The sequence below is a fragment of the Cetorhinus maximus genome, chromosome 36, assembly GCF_964194155.1.
Source record: "Cetorhinus maximus chromosome 36, sCetMax3.hap1.1, whole genome shotgun sequence".
In the NCBI taxonomy this organism is placed as follows: domain Eukaryota; kingdom Metazoa; phylum Chordata; class Chondrichthyes; order Lamniformes; family Cetorhinidae; genus Cetorhinus; species Cetorhinus maximus.
Window position 1 is genome coordinate 3,226,276 of NC_135914.1, and position 25,840 is coordinate 3,252,115.

General features: G+C 46.3%; 2 protein-coding genes across 2 annotated transcripts in view; one reads left to right on the plus strand and one right to left on the minus strand.

Moving 5' to 3' along the window:
- The window catches only part of LOC144672165 (uncharacterized), a 61,269-nt gene extending 60,287 nt beyond the window's left edge, over nt 1-982 (minus strand). The window contains exon 1 of the mRNA XM_078533989.1: nt 948-982. The gene's annotated coding sequence lies outside the window, so the exon portion shown is untranslated. The remainder of the gene's footprint in view (nt 1-947) is intronic.
- Nucleotides 1-25,422, plus strand: LOC144672201 (uncharacterized). The gene is made up of 3 exons (XM_078534019.1): nt 1-146; nt 4,828-5,620; nt 24,343-25,422. The coding sequence occupies exons 2-3, from the start codon at nt 4,921-4,923 to the stop codon at nt 25,341-25,343; spliced, it is 1,701 nt and encodes a 566-aa protein (XP_078390145.1). The 5' UTR covers nt 1-146; nt 4,828-4,920; the 3' UTR covers nt 25,344-25,422.
- Nucleotides 25,423-25,840: the final 418 nt, after the last annotated feature.

Below are 25,840 nucleotides of genomic sequence, written 5' to 3' on the forward strand. Positions count from 1 at the left end.
TCATTGGTCCTCAATGTCCTCATTCAGAAGGAAGTACAGAGGCTGCTAAATGCTGGAAATCTGGAAGATCAGGAAATACTCAGCAGATCAAGCAGCAGCTGTGGACCAGGAAACACAGTTAACTATTCAACCACAACAAACAGCTGGTAGGAAAAACTAAACTATTAAGTGTGTTCAAAGTAAGAAAATCTAAATGAAGGTTATTGTGTGAATGTACAGAGTGTGGTTAATAATATTGGTGAGTTACAGCTGCAGATTCACATGTGTAAATATGATGTTGTGGCTATAACAGGGAGCTGGCTCTGAGTATTAAATCTTCCTCAGTACAAGGTGTTCAGCAAAGACAGGAAAGGAAGAGAAAAGGGAGGCTGGCAGTCCTGTTTAAGGAGAGAAGATATCCCAGAGGGGGTCAAGGAAATAATCTATTTAGCTAGAGAAAGGAACAAAAAAGGGAAAATTACATTGCGCAATGTAGTCTATAGGCCATCAACTAGTGGGAAAGATGTAGAGGAAATTTGCAAGGAAATTAGAGAGGTGGATGAGTTATAGACTAGTTATAATGGGGGGCTTTAATTATCTGAATATAGACTGGGATAGTAGTAGTGTAAGTAGTAGAGGTAAGAGTTCCTGGAGTGTATTCAGAAGAACTTTCTATCACAATTATTATGGTAATAAATCTTGCCACAATACAGCTTTACTAATATCATTAAAACTTAGCAATATTGATAAACCCAACAAATACTTACTACAGCTTACTAGTGGTAATAAACCTTTTTTAAGAATAAAAGATAAGACTCTCCAGCTGCTCCTTTTTTACTTGTTACTTATAGTTAAAATTTTAAACATTTTTTTCAATTCCCAGGTGTTTAGACTCAGTCCTTCAACCCCAATATTCACTATCCAATCATCTTATGACTTTCTTGTGATGTCACAATTGTTTTTCAAACCTGGTGTTCTCTAGCACCTGCTTCAAGTGCACTTGTGGCCTGAAGCTCAGCTGGGGGTGAAATATGACACCAAGGTTGTGACCAGTCTTGCCCGGTTTCACACAGTTGCCTAGGAGAGAGATGAGATCAGTGGCTAGGGAATAGAGTTTGTAATGGGGATGGGAGACACTGGCTTCAGTAATACCAACATTTAATTCAAATTTCAAATTGGATCAAATTTCTGTTCTCAGAATCACAGTGCAGAAGAGGCCCTTCGGCCCATTGAGTCTGCACCGACACGTGAGAAACACCTGACCTACCTACCTAATCCCATTTACCAGCACTTGGCCCATAGCCTTGAATGTTATGAGGTGCCAAGTGCTCATCCAGGTACTTTTTAAAGGATGTGAGGCAATCCGCCTCCACCACCCTCCCAGGCAGTGCATTCCAAACCGTCACCACCCTCTGGGTACAAAAAGTTTTTCCTCACATCTCCCCTAAACCTCCTGCCCCTCACCTCGAACTTATGTCCCCTCGTGACTGACCCTTCAACTATGGGGAACAGCTGCTCCCTATCCACCCTGTCCATGCCCCTCATAATCTTGTACACCTCGATCAGGTCGCCCCTCAGTCTTCTCTGCTCCAACGAAAACAGCCCAAGTCTATCCAACCTCTCTTCATAACTTAAATGTTTCATCCCAGTCAACATCCTGGTGAATCTCCTCTGCACCCCCTCCAGTGCAATCACACCCTTCCTATAATGTGGCGACCAGAACTGCACACCGTACTCCAGCTGTGGCCTCACCAAGGTTCTATACAACTCCAGTTGTTCATCCAGTGCGAGATGCCAGACAAGTTGGTAAGTGACTTAGAGAGAAACTTGGAGGTGATGGTGTTTGCATACACATGCTGCCCTTGTCCTTCTGGGTGGTGAGGATCGAGGGTCCATTAGGTCATTTTCTGGCTGAGTTTTCCCTATATAAAACCTCTCCTTCACCCACTGCTGCTCCCTCTCCTCTCTCTCCTTCGTAGAGGCCAGAATCTTGTGTAGGTACAGACCAGTCGGCAGGTCCCCTTCCCTGAAGAACATTAGTGAAGCAGTCGGGTTTTTAGGACAATCCACCAGCTTTCAGGATCACTCGTTCGTGGTGTCAGCCCCACAAATGATCAGATTCATTCAGCTCAATTTCATTGATAATTTTGCTCCTTAATAGGCAGGGGAGGCGACGGTGTAGTGGTATTGTCGCTGGACTAGTAATCCAGAGACCCAGGGTAATTCTCTGGGGACCGGGGTTCGAATCCCACCATGGCAGATGGTGGAATTTGAATTCAATAATAAAATTTGGAATTAAGTGTCTGATGATGACCATGAAACCATTGTCGATTGTTGTAAAAACTAATCACTAATGCCCCTTTAGGGAAGGAAATCTGTCGCCTACATGTGACTCCAGACCAACAGCAATGTGGTTGACTCTTACATGCCTTCTGAAATGGCTACAAGCCATTCAGTTTTAACAAACTGCTATAGAGTCCGGAGTTGCCCTGGGAGTCCTCAACATCGACCCATGAAAGTCACATGGCATCAGGTCAAACATGGTCAAGGAAACCTCCTGCTGATTACCAACTACCGCCCTCCCTCAGCTGATGAATCAGTGCTTCCTCCATGTTGAACACCACTTGGAGGAAGCACTGGGGGTGGAGAGGGTGCAGAATGTACTCTGGGTGGGGAACTTCAATGTCCAATGAGCAGCACCTGGCATATCTAAAAATGAGGTGTCAGCCTGGTGAAGAAGCTATAACACCGGACTCCTTGCGTGCCAAACAGCATAAGCAGCAAGCGATAGACAGAGCTAAGCGATCCTACAACCAATGGACCAGATCTAAGCTCTGCAGTCCTGCCATATCCAGTCGTGAATGGTGGTGGACAATTAAACAACTCACTGGAGGAGGAGGCTCCACAAATATTCCCATCCTCAATGATGGAGGAACCCAGCACAGCAGTGCAAAAGATAAGGCATTGGCAACAATCTTCAGCCGGAAGTGCCGAGTGGATGACCCCCTCGGCCTCCTCCCGAGGTCCCCAGCATCACAGATGCCAGTCTTCAGCCAATTCGATTCGCTCCAAGTGATATCAAGAAACGGCTGAAGGCACTGGATACTGCAAAGGCTATGGGCCCTGATAATATTCCAGCAATAGTACTGAAGACTTGTGCTCCAGAACTTGCCGCACCCCTAGCTAAGCTGTTCCAGTACAGCTACAACACTGGCATCTACCCGGCTATATGGAAAATTGCCCAGCTATGTCCTGTACAGAAAAAGCAGGACAAATCCAACCCAGCCAATTACCGCCCCATCAGTCTACTCTTGATCATCAGTAATGGAAGGGGCCATTAACAGTGCTATCCAGTGGCACTTGCTTAGCAATAAGCTGCTCACTGATGCCCAGTTTGGGTTCCGCCAGGGCCACTCAGCTCCTGACCTCATTACAGCCTTGGTTCAAACATGAACAAAAGGACTGAACTCCCAAGGTGAGAGTGACTGCCCTTGACATCAATGCAGCATATGACCGAGTGTGGCATCAAGGAGCCCTAGCAAAACTAGAGTCAATGGGAATCAGGGGAAAAACTCTCCGCTGGTTGGAGTCATACCTAGCACAAAGGAAGATGGTTGTGATTGTTGGAGGTCAGTCATCTCAGCTCCAGGACATCACTGCACGAGTTCCTCAGGGTAGCGTCTTAGGCCCAACCATCTTCAGCTGCTTCATCAATGACCTTCCTTCCATCATAAGGTCAGAAGTGGGGATGTTCACTGATGACTGCACAATGTTCAGCACCATTCGCGACTCCTCAGATACTGAAGCAGTCCATGTCCAAATGCAGCAAGACCTAGACAATATCCAGGCTTGGGCTGACAAGTGGCAAGTAACATTCGCGTCACACAAGTGTCAGGCAATGACCATCTCCAACAAGAGAGAATCTAACCATCGCCCCTTGATGTTCAATGGCATTACCATTATTGAATCCACCACTATCAACATCCTGGGGGGTTACCACTGACCGGAAACTGAACTGGACTAGCCATATAAATTCTGTGGCCAAAAGAGCAGGTCAGAGGCTAGGAATCGTGCAACGAGTAACTCACCTCCTGACTCCTCAAAGCCTGTCCACCATCTACAAGGCACAAGTCAGGAGTGTGATGGAATACTCCCCACTTGTCTGGATGAGTGCAGCTCCCACAACACTCAAGAAGCTGGACACCTTCTAGGACAAAGCAGTCCCGCTTGATTGGTACCACATCCACAAACATTCACCCCCTCCACCACCGACGCGCAGTAGCAGCAGTGTCTACCATCTACAAGATGCACTGCAGGAATTCACTAAGAGTCCTTGGACAGCACCTTCCAAACCCATAAGACATAGGAGCAGAATTAGGCCATTCGGCCCATCAAGTCTGCTCCGCCATTCAATCATGGCTGATAAGTTTCTCAACCCCATTCTCCCGCCTTCGCCTCGTAACCTTTGATACCCTTACCAATCAAGAACCTATCTATCTCGGCCACGGCCACTACAACCTAGAAGGACAAGGGCAGCAGATAAATGGGAACACCACCACCTGGAAGTTCCCCTCCAAGTCACTCACCATGCTGACTTGGAAATATATCGGCCGTTCCTTCACTGTCGCTGGGTCAAAATCCTGGAACTCCCTCCCGAACAGCACTGTGGGTGTTCCTGCACCACATGGGCTGCAGCGGTTCAAGAAGGCAGCTCACCACCACCTTCTCAAGGGCAACTAGGGATGGGCAATAAATGCTGGCCCAGCCAGCGAAGCCCACATCCGGTAAACAAATTTAAAAAAAAGATTCTCTCACACTCCGTTTTTATGTTTTGAATCAATTTCACAGGGTATTAGGATTTGCATTCAGGAAATCAGACATTACATCACGACCTGAAGGAGTTGGTTAATTTATTGTAACCTGGTTATCATTGGTGTGAATATGGAAGGAAAAAGCACCGTTCACAGTAGGGAGAAACTGTCCACGCGTTCTGTGCGTGGACGAGGCTTCAGCCAATCGTCTGTCCTGTTGAGACAGAAGCACAGTGACTCCAGGGAGAAACCGTGGAAGTGTGGGGACTGCGGGAAGGTATTCAGTTACCCATCTGTGCTGGAAATTCATCAACGCATTCACACTGGCGAGAGGCCATACACCTGCCCCGTGTGTCGGAAGGAATTCAATCATTCATCCACCTTGAGGATACACCAGCGGAGTCACACCGGGGAGAGACCATTCAAGTGCTCTGTGTGTGGAAAGGGTTTCACTGTGTCATCCGACGTGCTGAAACACCAGCGAGTTCACACTGGGGAGAGGCCATTCATCTGCTCCGAATGTGGGAAGGGATTCACTCAGTTAGGCAACCTGCAGACACATCAGCGCATTCACACGGGAGAGAAGCCATTTACATGCTCCACGTGTGGGAAGGCATTCACTGTACACTCCCACCTGCAGGAACACCAGCGAGTTCACACAGGGGAGAGGCCGTTCGTTTGCTGTGAGTGTGGGAAAGGATTCATTAACTCATCCCACCTGCTGAGCCACCAGCGAGGTCACACTGGGGAGAGACTGTTCACTTGCTCCGAGTGTGGGAAGGGATTCACTCAGTCATGCCACCTGGTCAGTCACCAGCGAGTTCACAACTAACCACAGTGATTGGATTTTGCTGTTAATCACATCCAGGACTGAACCATGCTCATTGTGGTCAGTTTCTGCTGATGTTAATAAGCTCCAGCCCCCTGTCTAGTTATAGATGTTAATACTCTGGATAAAAGCCAAATCTATCTTGAACACAAGTTGCGTTGTGTTTGGTTTGTCACCTCCCAAATCCCAGCCAATCTTTCCCAGAAATTCATCTTCGATTCCTTCCAATCAGATTCCCACCCCTGCCACAATACCAAAGCTTGTCTTCTCAAAGTCACAATGGCAGCCTATTTCACTGACCATGGTAAACTCCTGCCTCGTCCTTCTCCACCTGTCTGCAGCCTTTGACACAGTTGACCACACCATCCTCCTCCAACACCTCTCACCTGGTTCCATTCTCACCTATCTAATCGCAGTCAGAGAACCACATGCAATGGCTTCGCTTCCCTTTCTCAGGCCCTTCCCTCTCATTGTCGTCTCCGAAGATTGATCCTTGACACCCTCCTCTTTCTCATCTACGCACTGCCACTAAGTCCCATCTTATGAAAACACAACGTTAGTTTCCACATGGACACTAACACAACCCGGCTGTCCCTCACCACCGCCTCTCCTGACTCCTTCACTGTTGGACTGCTTACCCAACACCCAATAACAGAAGAATATCAATTTCCTCCAATTAAATATTGAAGAGACCAAAGTCATTGTCCTTGGTGACTGCTACAAATTCCGTTTCCTAACGACTGACTCCATCTCTCTACCAGGGAGCTGCTTCAGACTGAATCACTCTGCTCCCAATCTTGCTGTCATAGTTAACCCCAGGAAAAGCTTCTGACCACATTGTGGGTTTACTTGCACCACATGGGCTGCAGTGGTTCAAGAGGGTCCTCACCACCGCCTTCTCAAGGGGCAATTAGGGATGGACAACAATGTCCAGGTCCCATGAAAGAATAAAGAATTATCTCTTGGACAAGCAATGCCTCAGTTTTAAAATTCTCATCCCTTTTTTTCAATCCCTCCAGGGCCCTCTCTATCTCTGTAATCTCCTGCAGTTCAACAACCCTCTGAGATCACTGCACTCATCCAACTCTGGCCTTTTGAGCATCCCTGATTTTAATCATTCCAGCATTGGCGGCCGTGCCTTTAACTGCCTAGGCCTGAAGCTCTGGAATTCCATCCCTAAATCTCTCCGTCTCTCTACCTCTCTTTCCTGATTCAAGATGCTCCTTAAAACTCAGTTGTCCTCCAAGCCACACACCATCCTGACCTGGAACTATATCGTCGTTCCTTCACTGTTGCTGGGTCAAAATCCTGGAACTCCCTCCCTCCCAATAGCACTGTGGGTGTACCTTCACCACGTGGACTGCAGCAGTTCAAGAAGGCAGCTCACCACCACTTTCTTCAAGGGCAATTAAGGATGGGCAATAAATGCTGGCCCAGCCAGCGACGCCCACATCCCATGAATGAATAAATATAAACACACGTTATTATTGTTTCACAGAGCCAGTTTTTGCACAGTAAGATTCCCCAAACAGCAATCAGTCAAGTGAATTAATCAGGGTTTTTTTGTTTTGGTGGTTTTAGTTAAAGGCCAGAATTGGCCCCACTGCGCCAGGAAATCTCTGCTGTGGACAGGATGTGGAGTTGTTGAGACTGCCTGAGCTGAGAGTGGAGCTAACTGAGCGCTCAGTGTACCTTCTCGAACCACTGTCTGGTTCTTCCTTCTTGATTTGCTGACTCCCAGTTGAAGTTGTTTCTGCAGCAAAATCTGGACTATTTATCTGGGAAATAAAGGGTTAATATGATCCCTATGAGTTTTACTTATGAAAGCAGTTTCTCTTGCTTTATTTTGCCACTGCAACTGTTGGCCTACACTGCTGGTCTGTTCTTCCTATATGTGTTTTGCTCGAGATGAAGCTACTGTAGTTGATAAGCTCAAGCTGTTTTCTGTTTTTTCACATTTGTACTTTTTGGCTGGCTTGCTTGTCCCTGAGAGTGTGATAGGGTGTGCCTTACCAGGGAAAGATGAAGGCCATAAGCAGACAAAATAAGATCAGGCATGCAGCCAGCTGAATCTCTACTGTGTATAAATAAGTGTTACTGTAACTGCTTGTTTGTAATAAAGAGCTCCTGACTTTAACCATCTCCGGACCGAGTGTCTTTTGTCCCACAACAAATATTAGTCTGAATTTCATTTTTTTTGGAGCAAAGTTTGACAGTTTAAATGGGCCGTGAAAGGGGAAAGAAAGTTCTCGTGTTCATTTCACACCCTTGGAACATCGCAAAGTGATTCACAATCAGTGATGCATTTTGAATGGAACAATGACAAGAGAGAGTTTAAACTAAATGCTATTATTTTAACCAGAGTGCAGCAAAAGTAAGACCTGGGAGTGTATGGACATGAATCTTTGACAGTTGCAGGCCAAGTTGATTAAACACGTTGAAAACAATGTTTATCCGATGCTATTAATAGAGACATGAAGTACTAGAGCAAGAACATCCTACTGAATCTGTATCAATCACTGACTGATCCTCAGCTGAAGCACTGTGTTCAATTCTGAGCTATACTTCAGGGACGATGTCAAGGATGTGGAAAGAGAGCACGGAAAACGTAGCAGATGTTATGACACAGGTGATGGTAAATGCTGAGCTGTTCAAATCCCAGAGGAAAACTTGAAACAACTGTCACAACTAATTTTCGATTTGTGTAAATTTGAAGTTGCATGCCTTGAATTCAGTAGTAATAAGACCACCAAGTCTTATAGGTTTTTATAAAACTAGATTAAACATTTATTAATAAGAGAAATGAGAAATCATTTGAAATACATATATAGATCTACAAATTACTACTATAACTTCTAAATCCCCTAATCAATCTAACTCCCAGTTACACTTTTGTTGATGCAACAGTAAGACATATAGATTTTAAAAGACCCAGGCAAAAAAAAAAATACCCTGAACAAGTCAAATTCCAAGTGAGTTTTCTTAACTTCAGTCCTTTGAGGTCAGCAGCTTGAGGCATAGATACTGAAGGCTTTTCACACACTTGTAAGATCTTAAAAATGCCATCCCTTACACACAGTCTTCTCTTCTTTATACATATTTTCCTCTTTGAATGCAAATACCCATTGTTTCACTATGTCTTTGGACTTTATCTCCCTGATAATAAACCCCTCTCATAGCACTAAGTTTTACCATAATCTTTGGGGAAAATAAACACACTGTTTCTAAACTTCACCTGGCTAGGTGACACATTTCACCCCTCCTTTGAAAATAATCTAGCCTGGTTTATTTAAGATGCAAATGTTCCCTCGACACCTATGTTTTTAAACTTCCCCATGTTTACCTAATTAACATTTCAAATCTAACCTCTGCTTAGATCAAAGCATCCAGACTAATTCAATTAAGTCTCTCTCACACACACACACATATAGAAACATAGACACATCCCATTATTACTCTATTTTACAATAAATTCCAATAACATTGAGTATTACGATATCCTCTTGACACAGAATAGTATCAAGGATTTCAGTTATGTGCCAACTGGAGAAGTTAGAATTGTTCTCCTCAGAACAGAGAACATACAAATGGGAGCAGAAGTAGGCCATTCAGCCCCTCAAGTCTGGAGATTATAGCAGCGTTTTGAAGGCCAAATTAAAAACACAAGCATTGACGTGTCAGGAAACAACTGTATTAATGTGAGGAATGTTATCATTTCTGTGAAGGAGCATGGGAAATTTTTACTACATTATAGGCCTTATATAAGTTCAAACTATTGTTGACTGTGGGCAGAGATTCAGTTGTCTGTCTCAGTGGGAAACTCAGACAGTTTCCCTATGGCTATAGGCACACCAGGGAGACAGAGTGTTCACCAGCTGAGTGTAGATTCACTGGGTTATCCCATTTACTGGCACAGCAGGACAGTCACACCACAGGGGAGGTCATTCAGATGCTCGAAATGCATGAAGCGATTTATTCAATTTTTTCAACTGTTAACACCAGATTTATAAGTTAATAGGATTCAATACACGTTTTGTGCATTCTTACTGGAGAGAGGCATGTTAAATCTTCAGCATGTGGAAAGAGGTTCATTCATTCACCCCCACCTGCTAGCATACTACTGAGTTCATATTTAACTGTGGGGGTTGGTTCTTCTGTTATTGCTGTTGTCAATTACATCCAAGAAAGAACTGTAGCAGAGTGTCGATTTCTGTATCAATTGATTATTAACTTTACATCTTGACCCTCTGGTCCCAATCTCAATTGGAACGACAAGGGCAGCAGATAGATGGGGAACACCACCACCTGGAAGTTCCCCTCCAAGTCACTCACCATCCTGACTTGGAAATATATCGGCCGTTCCTTCACTGTCGCTGTGTCAAAATCCTGGAACTCCCTTCCTAACAGCACAGTGGATGTACCTACACCACGTGGACTGCAGCGATTCAAGAAGGCAGCTCACCACCACCTTCTCAAGGGCAACTAGGGATGGGCAATAAATGCTGGGCCCAGCCAGCGAAGCCCACATCCCGTGAATGAATAAAAAACAAATACATAATATCCTGTTCACCAATGTGACCTTCCAGTGTCAGGACTAAATGACCAACTCCTCGAACCATAGCAAAGGAGGCCATGCAACCCATTGTGCTTGTGCTGACTCTTTGAAAGAGCAATCGTGTTTAGCCCCAAACACCCACACTCCCATCAAACTTCATTGGGACAGTACAGGAGGCTGAGGACAGAGAGATCAGAGCGGGAGTGGGACAGAGAATTAAAATGGCAAGTGACTGGAACTTACAGCCCGAACCGAGGTTGTTCCACAAAATCATCACGTATGTGGGTTTGGTCTTCCCAAAGCAGGGTAGACCACATGGTGAGCAGTGAATACAGGAACTAAACTGAAAGAAACACAAGCAAATCATTAAGATAAAAACAAAATACTGAGGATGCTGGAAACCTGAAACAAAAACAGAAAATGCTGGAAAAGCTCAGTAGGCCTGACAGCATCTGTGGAGAGAGAAGAAAAAGTTTCGATTCCGTATGAGTCTGAAAAGTCATACGGACTCAAAACTTTGTTTTTCTCTCTCCACAGATGCGATCAGACCTGCTGAGTCTTTCCAGCATTTTCTGTTCTTGTTACAAGCAAATCATTGTTTGGTTTCATCACAAAATCTTGAGAATAGCCAGATAGAATTATAAAGGTTATTAATAATCAGCAGCTTTAAATCCCAACTCTCAGTGAATGTAGTTCAGTCCTGGGTGTCATTAAAAGGAGCAGTAACAGACACCTCCTGCATCCCAGCCTACACCACAGCCCCTCACCAGTCAACCAGCAGGAGGACTCCTCCTGTATCCCAGCCTACACCACAGCCCCTCACCAGTCAGCCAGCAGGAGGACTCCTCCTGTATCCCAGCCTACACCACAGCCCCTCACCAGTCAGCCAGCAGGAGGACTCCTCCTGTATCCCAGCCTACATCACAGCCCCTCACCAGTCAGCCAGCAGGAGGACTCCTCCTATATCCCAGCCTGCACCATAGCCCCTCACCAGTCAGCCAGCAGGAGGACTCCTCCTGTATCCCAGCCTGCACCACAGTCCCTCACCAGTCAGCCAGCGAGAGGAGGACTCCTGTATCCCAGCCTGCACCACAGCCCCTCACCAGTCAGCCAGCAGGAGGAGGACTCCTGTATCCCAGCCTGCACCACAGCCCCTCACCAGTAAGCCAGCAGGAGGACTCCTACTGTAACGAAAATAAAAATGCCCGGAAAAAACTCAGCAGGTCTGACAGCATCTGCGGAGAGGAATACGGTTAACGTTTCGAGTCCGTATGACTCTTCATCAGGACTGAGGGAATAAGAAATGAGGTGAAATATAAGCTGGTTTAAGGTGGGGGGGGGGGGGGGGGGTGACAGGTAGAGCTGGATAGGGGGCCAGTGATAGGTGGAGGCAAAGGAGAGATTGCCAAAGGTGTCATAGACAAAAGGACAAATGGGGTGTTAACGGTGGTGATATTAGCTAAGAAATGTGCTAATGGTGACATTAAGGGTAGAAAACAGGATGAGCAAGTTACAAATAGATAAAAACAAAAAGTTAAAAGCTACTGCGGATGCTGGAAATCCAAAACAAAACCAGAAACAGAATTACCTGGAAAAACTCAGCAGGTCTGGCAGCATCGGCGGAGAAGAAATCAGTTAACGTTTCGAGCCTTCATGGCCCTTCGGCAGAACAAATAGCCCTAGTGGGGGTGGGGTGGAGGGAAGTGATCGAAATAGGTTAAAAGGTGGAGATGAAACAATGGATGGAAATACATTCAAAAATAATGGAAATAGGTGGGAAAAGAAAAATATATTTAAAAAATATAAATTATTGGAAAAAGGGGGATCAGTAAGGGGGTGGGGATGGAGAAGAGAGTTCATGATCTGAAGTTGTTGAACTCAATGTTAAGTCCGGAAGGCTGTAAAGTGCCTAGTGGGAAGATGAGGTGCTGTTCCTCCAGTTTGCGTTGAGCTTCACTGGAACATTGCAGCAGGCCAAGGACGGACATGTGGGCATGAGAGCAGGGTGGTGTGTTGAAATGGCAAGTGACAGGGAGGTCTGGGTCATGCTTGCGGACAAACCGAAGGTATTCCGCAAAGCGGTCACCCAGTCTGCGTTTGGTCTCTCCAAAGCAGAAGAGACCACATTGGGAGCAACGAATGCAGTAAACTAAATTGAGGGAAGTGCAAGTGAAATGCTGCTTCACTTGAAAGGAGTGTTTGGGCCTTTGGACGGCGAGGAGGGGGGAAGTAAAGGGGCAGGTGTAGCACCTTCTACGGTTGCATGGGAAGGTGCCGTAGGAGGGGTTTGGGGTGAAGAAGGAGGGGGCCAGGGTGTGGAGGGAACGATCCCTGCGGAATGCTGCCGGAGGGGTGAAGGGAAGTTGTGTTTGGTGGTGGCATCATGCTGGAGTTGGCGGAAATGGCGGAGGATGATCCTTTGAATGCGGAGGCTGGTGGGGTAATAAGTGAGGACAAGGGGGACCCTATCATGGTTCTCGGAGGGAGAGGAAGGTGTGAGGGCAGATGTGCGGGAGGTGGATCGGATATGGTTGAGGGCTCTATCAACCACAGTGGGTGGAAAACCTCGGTTACAGAAGAAGGAAGACATGTCAGAGGAACTGTTTTTGAAAGTGGCATCATCAGAACAGTTGCGACGGAGGCGAAGGAACTGAGAGAATGGGATGGAGTCCTTACAGGAAGCGGGGTGTGAGGAGCTGTTATCGAGGTAGCTGTGAGAGTCGGTAGGCTTGTAATGAAGATTGGTGGACAGTCTATCACTAGAAATTGAGACAGAGAGGTCAAGGAAGGGAAGGTGAAGGGAAGTGTCAGAGATGGACCATGTGAAAATGATGGAGAGGTGGAGATTGGAAGCAAAATTAATAAATTTTTCCAGGTCCCAACGGGAGCATGAAGCAGCACCGAAGTGATCATCGATGTACCGGAGAAAGAGTTGTGGGAGGGGGCCGGAGTAGGACTGGAACAAGGAATGTTCCACATACCCCATAAAGAGGCAGGCATAACTGGGGCCCATGTGGGTACCTATAGCCACACCTTTTATTTGGAGGAAGTGAGACGAGTTTAAGGAGAAATTGTTCAGTGAGAGAACAAGTTCAGCCAGACAGAGGAGAGTACTGGTGGATGGGGATAGTTCGGGCCACTGTTCGAGGAAGAAGCGGAGAGCCCTCAGACATTCACTGGTTCATTCCTCAGGGTAATGCCTTTATCAAACAGAGTCAAGCTTCCTGGTTTAAATTTCAAACAATGCTTGGCAGTTAAATGTCAGTCACCATTAACTGGTGCATTCTCCATGGTAATGCCTCTACTGATCAGAGTCCACTAACCAATGAATCAGCACTCTCTTCTCATGCAGTATAAAGTTGTTGCTTCCCCTGACATTGGTATTCTTGCGATTGGCCTGATGAGAGCAAAATGAAAAGCTTTGACAAAACATCTTTCTTCAGCAATACTCAAATTTCCATCTGTTCTGGAAACTCATGGATAAAAATCACACTGCAAAATGATCATTCACCAGCTGAATGTGCAAAGAGATTCACTGTCTTCCCAATTACTAACACAGCAGCTGAGTCACTCCAGAAGGGGACCATTCAGATACTTAATGTGTGTAAAGAGATTTACTCATTTTCTCTTGAACAGCATAAAACTCATAGAAATATAGAAACTAGGAGCAGGAGTAGGCCATTCGGCCCTTCGAGCCTGCTCCACCATTCATTATGATCATGGCTGATCATCCAATTCAATAGCCTGCTCCCGCTTTCTCCCCATATCCTTTGATCCCTTTTGCCCCAAGAGCTATATCTAACTCCTTCTTGAAAACGTGCAATGTTTCAGCCTCAACTACTTTCTGTGGTAGCGAATTCCACAGGGTCACCACTCTCTGGGTGAAGAAATTTCTCCTCATCTCAGTCCTAAATGGTCTATCCCGTATCCTCAGACTGTGACTCCTGCTTCTGTACTCCCCCCACCATCGGGAACATCCTTCCTGCCTAGTCCTGTTAAAATTTTATAGGTTTCGACGAGATCCTCCCTCATTCTTCTGAACTCCAGCGAGTATAATCCTAATCGACTCAATCGCTCCTCATATGTCAGTCCCGCCATCCCAGGAATCAGTCGGGTAAACCTTCGCTGCACTCCCTCTATAGCAAGTACATCCTCAGACCTGGAGACCAAAACTGCACACAATGTTCCAGGTGTGGTCTCACCAAAGCCCTGTATAATTGCAACAAGACATCCCTGCTCCTGTACTCGAATCCTCTCACTATGAAGGCCAACAAAACATTTGCCTTCTTTACCGTCTGCTGCACCTGCATACTTACCTTCAGCGACTGGTGTACGAGGACACCCAGGTCTCTTTGCACATTCCCCTCTCTCAATATATAGCCGTTCAGATAATAATCTGCCTTCCTGTTTTTGCTACCAAAGTGGATAACCTCACATTTATCCACATTATACTGCATCTGCCATACATTTGCCCAATCAATCAGCTTGTCCAAATCACACTGAAGCATCTCTGCATCCTCCTCACAGCTCACCCACCCACCCAGCTTTGTGTCATCTGCAAATTTGGAGATATTAAATTTAGTTCCCTCATCTAAATCATTCATATATATTGTGAATAACTGGGATCCCAGCACCAATCCCTGCGGTACCCCACTAGTCACTGCCTGCCATTCAGAAAAAGACCCGTTTATTCCTACTCTTTGTTTCCTGTCTGCCAACCAGTTTTCTATCCATCTCAATAAACTACCCCCAATCCCATGCGCTTTAATTTTACACGCCAATCTCTTATGTGGGACTTTGTGGAAAGCCTTCTGAAAGTCCAAATAAACCACATCCACTGGCTCCCCCTCATCAACTGTACCAGTTACATTCTTGAAAAATTCCAGTAGATTTGTCAAGCATAATTTCCTTTTCGTAAATCCATGCTGACTCTGTCCGATTCTGCCACCATTTTCTACGTGCTCAGCTATTAAATCTTTTATAATGGACTCTAGAATTTTCCCCACTACTGACGTCAGGCTGACTGGTCTATAATTCCCTGTTTTCTCTCTACCTCCCTTTTTAAATATTGGGGTTACATTAGCTACCCTCCAATCTGTAGGAACTGTTCCATAGTCTATAAAATCTCGGAAGGTGACCACCGATGCATCCACTATTTCTAGGGCCACTTCCTTAAGTACTCTGGGATGTAGATTATCAGGCCCTGAGGATTTATCGGCCTTCAATTTCTCCAACACCATTTCCCTACTAACACTGATCTCTTTCAGTTCCTCTCTCTCACTAAACTCTGTGTTCCCCAACATTTCTGGTTTGTTATTTGTGTCCACCTTTGTGAAGACAGAACCAAAGTAAGTACTTAGTTGGTCAACCATTTCTTTGTTCCCCATTATAAATTCCCCTGTTTCTGACTGTAAGGAACCTACATTTGCCTTCACCAATTTTTTTCTCCTCACATACCTATAGAAACTTTTACAGTCAGTTTTTATGTTCCCCGCAAGCTTCCTCTCGTACTCTATTTTCCCCTTCTTAATCGATCCCTTGGTCCTCCTTTGCTGAATTCTAAAGTGCTCCCAATCCTCAGGTCTGTTGTTTTTTCTGACCAATTTGTATGCCTCTTCCTTGGATCTAATACTATCTCTAATTTCCCTGGTAAGCCATGGTTTGGCCACCTTTCCTATTTTACTTTTGTGCCAGACAAGAATAAACAATTGTTGCAGTTCACCCATGCGCTCTTTGAATGTTTGCCATTGCCTATCCACCGTCATCCCTTTAAGTAACGTTTCCCAATCCATCATAGCCAACTCGTGCCTCATACCAACGTAGTTTCCTTTATTAAGATTCAGGACCCTAGTCTCAGAGTCACTCTCCATCTTGATGAAGAATTCTATCATATTATGGTCACTCATCCCCAAGGGGCCTTGCACAACTAGATTGCCAATTATTCCTTTCTCATTACACAATACCCAGTCTAGGATGGCCTGTTCTCTAGTTGGTTCCTCAATGTATTGGTCCAGAAAACTATCCCATATACACTCCAGGAATTCCTCCTCTACGGTATTGTTACTAATTTGATTTGCCCAATCTATATGCAGATTAAAGTCACCCATAATTACAGATGTTCCTTTATTGCATGCGTCTCTAATTTCCTGTTTAATGCCATTCCCAACATCACCACTACAGTTTGGGGGTCTATATACAACCCCCACTAACAGTTTTTGCCCCTTAGTGTTTTTCAGCTCTACCCATACAGATCCCACATAGTTAGAGCTAATATCTTTCCTCACTATTGTGTTAATTTCCTCTTTAGCCAGCAATGCAACTCCACCACCTTTTCCTTTTTGTCTGTCCTTCCTAAATAATGAATACCCCTGGATGTTCAGTTCCCATCCCTGGTCACCCTGCAGCCATGTCTGTGTAATCCTGACTATATCATACCTGTTTACATCTATTTGCATGGTTAATAATCCACTTTATTGCGAATGCTCCTTGCATTAAGGCACAAAGCCTTAAGGCTTTTTTTATCATTATTTGTCTTGTTCCCACTATTTTTCACTGAGGCCCTTCTTGCCCTTAATTTCTCTGCCTATCACTTTTCTTATTCCCCTTTCTGTCTTTTGTTCTTGTCCTTGATTCCCCTTCCTCTGATTCCTTGCATATGTTCCCATCCCCCTGCCATTTTAGTTTAAACCCTCCCCAACCACTCTAGCAAATAGTCCCCCTAGAACATCAGTCCCAGTCCCGCCCAGGTGTAACCCGTCCAGTTTGTAGTGGTCCCACCTCCCCCAGAACCGGTCCCAATGTCCCAGGAATCTGAAACCCTCCCCCTCACACCATCTCTTCAGCCACATATTCATCCGATATATCCTGCGATTTCTACTCTGGCTAGCAAATGGCACTGGTAGTAATCCTGAGATCACTGCCTTTGAGGTCCTACTTTTCAACTTACTTCCTAAGTCCCTATATTCTGCTTTTAGGACCTCATCCCTTTTTTTACCTATGTCGTTTGTACCAATATGGACCATCACCACTGGCTGTTCACCCTCCCCCTTCAGAATGTCCTGTAGCCGCTCTGAGACATCCTTGACCTTAGCACCAGGGAGGCAACATACCACCCTGGAGTTTCGTTTGCGGCCACAGAAACGCCTATCTATTCCCCTTACAATTGAATCCCCTATAACCATTGCATTCCCATACTCTTTACTCTTCCCCTGTGCAGCAGAGCCAACCATGGTGCAACAAATTTGGCTGTTGCTGCTTTCCCCTGAGAGGCCATTCCCCCAACAGTATCCAAAGCGGTGGTATATCTGTTTTGCAGGGGAATAGCCACAGGAGATTCCTGCACTGCCTGCCTAGTCCTCTTGCTCTGCCTGGTGGTCACCCATTCCCTTCCTGCCTGTGGACTCTTAGCCTGCGGTGTGACCACTTCTCTATACATGCTATCCACGATGCTCTCCGAGAGCTATAAGGACTCGAAATGTTAACTCTGTTTCACAGTCCATAGATGCTCTCAGGCCTGCTGAGTTTTTATTCCAGCATTTCGTGCTTAATTTCAGATTTCCACCATCTGCAGTATTTTGCTTTTATTACTCAGTTTTCCCCAGCTGTTAACATTCCAGCTTTAAAAGTTCAAAGGATTAAATCCGCAACCAGCACATTCTTACCGGAAGTTTAAATGGTCTGCGTATCGGGGAATAAAAATCACTTGTTCACTCCACCTGCTGAGACTCCAGTGAGTTTGCATCTAACTGCAGGAATTTGTTCTGTTAATAATTCCCAGGACAGGACTATGGTGGAAGGCCTGTGTATCAATTGGTTTAATATTTTTATATCTAGGCGATATGGCTCCAATCCTAAGGGTATCACAAAAACCAAATTTACTATTCGCCAATATAGCTCATCAATGGCGGAGCACTTACCCAGCATTCGCGGCGAGCCAGAATGTGTCCTATTCTGACTACAGGGTGCATTTTGCGCAGGCGCGGTGCTGAGCGGTGAGCCGGGCACGCGCATTGCGGGCTGTTCCTGGAGCATGCCCAATGCGGGCTGGACGGAGTCGCTGAGAAAGGGCGAGTAAGTGCAGCGGGTCGGTCGGTGGGTGGGGAACGGAGGTGGTGGAGCGGGCAGGGGAAGCTTGATAAATACTCTGTGGAAGCCGCAAACCCTGAATTAAAAAGTTATTGGTCCCACCTCTGCGCGGAACGGGGCGGAAACCGCAGCTCAGCTCCTGGGGAGAAGCCCGAGTGGCCGGCCGCCATCTTGATAGTTGGCAATGCGCGTGCGCGGCCGCCATTTTGATAGTTGGCAATGCGCTTGCGCGACCGCCATTTTGCTAGCAGCGAACGTGCACCAGGGCGCATGCGTGGCTATCCTGTGCCAGGAGGTGGTGAACCCTGAGCTGAGGGATTTTACAAACTCCTCTTCCAGGGCGTTGAAAGGAAGCATCACATTAACAGGCAGAGACTCTCGATTCATCAGGATCTGGATATCATCAGCTTTTGAGTGTGGGTATAAAAAAAAAAGTTTGTCCATTCTGTATGTGACTGTGATACACAAGCCCTGGGTTAGACCACATTGGGAGAATTGTGATCACTTCAGAGCAACAAAGCTAAGGAGGGATATCATGGCCTTGGAGGGAGTGTAGCACAGGTTTACCTGACTGATATGTGAGCTGCAAGGGTTAAATCACATGGACAAATCATTGTGTCACCAGAGGAGGTCGTTCGGCCTATTGAGCCCATGCTAGCTCTCCAGAGCAATCCAGTCAATCCCGTTTCCCTGTTCTATCCATTATCCTTGCAAGTTTATTTTCCTCAGCGACCTACACAATTTCCATTTGAAATCGTTCATCGTCTCTGCCTCCACTACCAGCACCCCCCCCCTCCCCACCCCCGCGGTTCATAGGCAGCAGGTTTCAGTTCACATCCACTCACTGTAAAAATATCTTCACTCACATCTCACTATATCTTTTACCCAAAAAACTTATATCTTTTTATTATTCGTTCAGGGGATGTAGGGGGCATCACTGGCCCAGCCAGCATTTATTGCCCATGCCTAATTGCCCTTGAGAAGGTGGTGGTGAGCTGCCTTTTTGAACCGCTGCAGTCCACGTGGTGTAGGTACACCCACAGTGCTGTGTCCCTTATCATTCCACGGTTGGCTGATGGGAGCAGATTTTCTTTACCTTATCAAAAGGTGAAAAAGGCAGTTGTATAGAACCTTGGTGAGGCTGAAGCTAGAGTACTGTGTGCAGTCCTGGTCGCCACATTATAGGAAGGATATGATTGCACTGGATGGGGTGCAGAAGAGATTCACCAGGATGTTGACTGGGATGAAACATTTAAGTTATGAAGAGAGGTTGGATAGACTTGGGTTGTTTTCGTTGGAGCAGAGAAGACTGAGGGTGCGACCTGATCGAGGTGAACATGATTATGAGGGGCATGGACAGGGTGGATAGGGAGCAGCTGTTCCCCTTAGTTGAAGGGTCAGTCACGAGGGGACATAAGGTGAGGGGGCAGGAGGTTTAGGGGGGATGTGAGGAAAAACTTTTTTTATCCAGAGGGTGGTGAGGGTCTGGAATGCGCTGCCTGGGAGGGTGGTGGAGGCGGATTGCCTCACATCCTTTAAAAAGTACCTGGATGAGCACTTGGCACCTCATAACATTCAAGGCTATGGGCCAAGTGCTGGTAAATGGGATTAGGTAGGTAGGTCAGGTGTTTCTCACGTGTCGGTGCAGACTTGATAGGCCGAAGGGCCTCTTCTGCACTGTGAGATTCTGTGTCATAATCTTGTACATCTCCGTCAATTCCCTCGCAACCTCCGTTACCGGAACCATTCTGATTAATCTTTTCTGCCCCTTCTTAAGGACCTTCACAACCTTGCTGAAGTAGGGTGACCAGAATGGGATGCAGTACTCTATTTGTGGCCTAACCAGCACTTTATAAAGATTCAGCATAACTTCCCTGCTATTGTACTCAATACCATTATATAAGAAGACTAAGATCCAATTTGCTTTGCTAGCATCTCTCTTAATCTGTCCTGTCACCCTCAAAGATCTATGCACATGTAGCCTCAGATCTCTGTGCCACTGCACACACTTGAGATCTGTGCTATTAATTGTAAATTGCCTCTCCCTATCCCTTCTGCCAAAATAGATCACTTCACTATGAAGGTTGTGTTCGCTGGAATTTAGAAGATTAAGAGGTGAATGGATCAATGTTTTCAAGATAGGGTGGATAGAGAGGGGCTATTTTCACTCATTGAAACCAGGACAAGCGGGCATAATCTGAACTTGGAATCAGGTTCCGCCACTCTTTCAGGTTGATGGTTCCACACCTCGACAACCTCCTGTTGGTACAGAAACTGCTAACGTCAGTGTTAAGCTTGGAAGGTTGTAAGGTGCCTAATCAAGAGATGAACTGCTGCTCCTCAAGTTCCTATCGAGCTTCATTGGTACATTCAGGAGTCCTTGGACAGAGAAGTCAGGGAGTAGGGAGGAGAATTAGAATGGCAGACGAGCAGAAACCCCTAGATTAAAGCGAAATACTGCAGATGCTGAAAATCTGAAACAAAAACACAAAACGCTGGAAAAACTCAGCAGGTCTGACAGCATCTGTGGAGCGAGAAACAGAGTTGACGTTTCGAGTCCATATGACCCTTCTTCAGAGCTAAAGACAAGTAGAAATGTGATGAAATTTACACTGTTTAAGGGGGATGGAGCAGGTGAAGCTGGATAGAAGGCCAGCGATAGGTGGGGGCAAAGGAGAGATTGACAAAGATGTCATGGACAAGAGGACAAAGGGAGTGTCAGTGGTAGCGGTAAGGACTAAAAACGGTGCTGATAGTGGCAAAGGTAAGAAAACAGAATGTGATAATAACAGAACAAGGGTAAGCGCTCTGAAAAGAACAACCAATCCCCTTCCCCTACCCCACCCCACTCCCACAAGGGCCATCTATTACTTGTTCGTGTTGTTCTTTTCAGAGCGCTTACCCTTGTTCTGCTATTATCACATTCTGCTTTCTTACCTTTGCCACTATCAGCACCTTTTTTTAGCTCTTACCCCTACCATTGACACTCCTTTTGTCCATGACATCTTTGTCAATCTCTCCTTACCCCCACCTATCGCTGGCCTTCTATCCAGCTTAACCTACTCCACCCACTTAAACAGTATAAATTTCATCACATTTCTACTTCTCCTTAGCTCTGAGGAAGGATCGCACAGACTCGAAACATCAACCCGGTTTCTCTCTCCACAGATGCTGACTTTTCCCAGCATTTTCTGTTTTTGAAGCAGAAACCCCTGGTGAAGTTGTTGACCAAACAGTGGTTTTCCACAAAGTGATCATCCAATCTGCATTTGGGCATCCTAAAATGGAGAGCAGACTGCATCATGAGCAGCAAATACAGTATAAAGTACAAGTAAATTACTGTTTGGTTTCATCTCTCAAGATCTTGAGGATAGCCCAAAGACAAATACTTCATTCGTAGATTAAAGGTTACAAAACAAAACAAACTGCCTGCCAGATTATTAAATTTCACCCCACTTATAGCAATTCTTAATATAAGCAGAAATAAACCCCACCTTCAGAATTAACGTGGTTTAGTCCTGAAATAAAGCCAATAATTGCTGGAAATCCTCAGCATGTCGAATAAGACACTTCCAAGTGTTCTGAAGAGTCATATTTGACTCGAAATAATCTGTTTCTCTCTCCACAGATACAGCCAGACCTGTGGAGAATTTCCAGCAATTATTGGTTTTATTTCAGATTTCCAGCATCCACAGTATTTTGGTTTTATTTGTGCTTCAGTGCTGGATGCCACTAACAGCCGAATACAACCCCTGTGGTCACTTGTGAACTCACTGGTGTCTAGTGAGGATTGATGACCAAATGAATCCCTTCCCATATTCAGAGCCAAAAATGGCATCTCCCCAGCGTGGCTGCTCCAATATCTTTCCAACTTAGGTGTGTCATGTTGGTATGTGACTTGGAGGGGAACTTGCAGGTGGTGGTGTTCCTATCTATCTGCTGCCCCTGTGCTTCGAGTGGTCGTGGGTTTGGAAGGTGCTGTCTAAGGAGCCTTGGTGAATTCCTGCAGTGCATCTTGTAGATGGTACACTCTGCTGCCACTATGCGTCGGTGGTGGAGGGAGTGAATGTTTGTGGAAGGGGTGCCAATCAAGCAGGCTACTTTTCCCTCGATGGTGTCAAGCTTCTTGAGTGTTCTGGGAGCTGCACTCATCCAGACAAGTGGGGAGTATTCCATCACACTCCTGACTTGCGCCTTGTAGATGACGGACAGGCTTTGGGGAGTCAGGAGGTGAGTGACTCACCACAGGATTCCTAGCTTCTGACCTGCTCCTGTAGCCATAGTATTTATATGGCTGGTCCAGTTCAGTTTCTGGTAAATGGTAAATCCCAGGGTGTTGGTAGTGGGGGTAATGCCATTGAATGTCAAGGGACGATGGTTAGATTCTCTCTTGTTGGAGATGGTTATTGCCTGGCATTTATGTGGTGCGAATGTTACTTGCCACTTGTCAGCCTCAGTTGGATATTGTCCAGGTCTTGTTGCATTTGGACATGGACTACTTCAGTATCTGAGGAGTCGCGAATGACCCTGAACATTGTGCAATCATCAGCGAACACCCCCACTTCCGACCGTATGATGGAAGGAAGGTCATTGATGAAGCAGCTGAAGATGGTTGGGCCTAAGACACTACCCTGAGGAACTCCCGCAGTGATGTCCTGGAGCTGAGATGACTGACCTCCAACAACCACAACCATCTTCCTTTGTGCTAGGTATGACTCCAACCAGCGGAGAGTTTTCCCCCTGATTCCCATTGACTCCAGTTTTGCTAGGGCTCCTTGATGCCACACTCGGTCAAATGCTGCCTTGATGTCAAAGGCAGTGACTCTCACCTCACCTCGGGAGTTCACCTCCTTTGTCCATGTTTAAACCAAGGCTTTAACGAGGTCAAGAGCTGAGTAGCCCTGGCGGAACCCAAACTGAGCGTCAGTGAGCAGGTTATTGCTAAGCAAGTGCCACCTGATAGCACTGTTGATGACCTCTTCCATCACTTTTCTGATGATGAAGAGTAGACTGATGGCGCGGTAATTGGCCGGGTTGGTTTGTCCTGCTTCTTGTGTACCGGACGTACCTGAGCAATTTTCTACATAGCCAGGTAGATGCCAGTGTTGTAGCTGTACTGGAACAGCTTGGCTAGGGGCGCGGCAAGTTCAGGAGCTCAAGTCTTCAGTACTATTGCTGGAATGTTGTCAGAGCCCATAGCCTTTGCAGTATCCAGTGCCTTCAGCTGTTTCTTGATATCACGTGAAGTGAATCGAATTGGCTGAAGACTGGCATCTGTGATGCTGGGGACCTCCGGAGGAGGCCGAGATGGATCATCCACTCAGCACTTCCGGCTGAAGATTGTTGCCAATGCTTCAGCCTTATCTTTTGCACTGATGTGCTGGGCTCAGAGGTTGATAACTTTCAAGCCATGATGAATCAGGTGCCGCTTGTCAAAGCTTGAGGTATGTTTGGTTTGAGTTTCCTGTCTCGAAATGCTCCCCTTCTAATACCTTGTAAAATACAGGAAATGTGAGGGAACCCATGAAACACAAGGGCAGGTTGTAAGATTCAGCTGGATGAATCTGTTCATTTGGGGACCAGAAAAGATGGCTTCAGGGTCCCAGTGACCAGGAGAGAAAATGACTGGCTCGTTGATTTTATTCTCAGTCTGCACACAGGGGCTGGAGAATCCAGCCAGAGTAGAGGGAGAGCGAAAACAGGGAGTGGAGCAAATAAATGGTGGAGATGGTGCGATGAGTTTGGATTTCAGCACAGTGAGGACGGAGGGTTTGAGGGACCTGAATTTACAGCTTTGGGGAAACAGGAGAGGGAAAAAATGTTGCATGGAAACCATTATTTTCTGTTCCGGATTTCTGCATGTACTTACAGTGATGACTTTTGTTAACTCCTTTAACAGGATATTGGATGGAGAGGATTTACAGATGGAACACTCAAGCCAAACAAAATATCAGGAACTGACAAGTCACTCGATTCATCAGGACCTGAATATCGTCGGCCTTTGAATGTGGAAGGAGAAATGTTTATCTGTTCTGTCAGTGAGAAAACATTTCGAACATCAGTGTGACTGGAAAAGTTCTGAGACCTACACGCCCTCACCCGAGTGAGAGTGTTCCAGTGCACTGACTGGGGACAGAGCATTAACCAGTTACACAGCCTGAAGAAACATTGCACTATTTATAGCGGGGGGGCAAAATCATACCCGTGTTCTGTGTCCGGACAAGGCTTAGCCAGACCATCCACGCTAGAGAGACACAAGGGCAGCCGAACCATGGATAGACCGTGGAAATGTGGTGACTGTGGAAAGGGATACAATTACCCGTACCAACTGGAAACCCATCGGCGCAGTCACACCGGGGAGAAGCCATTCACTTGCTCAGTGTGTGGGAAGGGATTCACTCAGTCTTGCACTCTTCATACGCACCAGCGCACTCACACTGGCGAGAGGCCGTTTCCCTGCTTTGACTGTGGGAAGCGATTTAACGCTTTGTCAAACCTCCTGACGCACCAGCGGGTCCACTCTGATAACAGGCCATTTCAATGTTCCGACTGTGAGAAAAGCTTTAAAAGCAAAAAGGACCTGCTGACACACCAGCGCACTCACACTGGCGAGAGGCCATTCGTCTGCTCTGTGTGCGGGAAGGGATTTATTCAGCCATCCCACCTCCTGAGACACCAGAGGTTCCACACCGGGGAGAGGCCGTTCACCTGCACTGAGTGTGAGCAAAGATTCACCGACTCATCCGACCTGCTGACGCACCAGCGGGTTCACACCGGGGAGAGGCCGTTCATCTGCTCTGTCTGTGGGAAGGGATTCACTCAGTTATCCAGCCTCAATACACACCGCCTCGTTCACAGTGATCAGAGACCCTTTCAATGTGCTGACTGTGGGAAGAGCTTTAAGAGCAAATGGAATCTGCTGGCACACCAGCGTAGTCACTCCGGAGAGAGACCGTTCACTTGCTCAGTGTGCGGGAAGGGGTTCACTCAGTCAAACAACCTGCTGAAACACCAGCAAATTCACACGCGGCAGCCGGGTTCGGATTCTGCTGTTGTTGCTGATGTTAATCTCATCCAGGACTAAACCCGGTTCATTCTGCCATTGGGCGCTTGTTTCTGCTGATTTTAGTAACCGTATAGCCAGGCTGGAGTTTTAACAACCAGGGTAATGTGAAATAAATCAACTTTGTTTCAAACGCATTGTTATAGATTTTTGTCTCTCCCACCTGTGTTTACCATCACCTGGCTGAAGCTCAGAAAGGACAATCTGGGGGTGGGGGTGGGAGAATCGTACAGCAGCCTGGACACAATCCTTCAGGAGCACACTGAGAGTAAAAAAAAAACAACACTTTGCTCTTTCTCGGTCTCTTCACTCACAGCTAAGTCCACGTGTGGATTAATCCTGAGACATGCAAGAAATGTGTCCCAGACACACACTTCCATGGCTCGGCGTCCCTAGGCACGGAACAGGAGACTCCTTTACAACTGTGCTTAGAGTCAGGAAGAACGGTGGTGAATGCTGGAAATGTGCTATCAAATCAGAGATTGGTGTAACACTCTGATCTACAGGCTGCCTGAAAG

What these genes read in the sequence shown, in the direction of transcription:
- LOC144672201 (XM_078534019.1), top strand. Translation starts at nt 4,921, where the DNA reads ATGGAAGGAAAAAGCACCGTTCACAGTAGGGAGAAACTGTCCACGCGT. An exon ending in TCACCAGCGAGTTCACAACT is followed by an intron (nt 5,621 to 24,342) that starts AACCACAGTGAT and finishes AAAAGTTCTGAG; the next exon opens with ACCTACACGCCCTCACCCGA.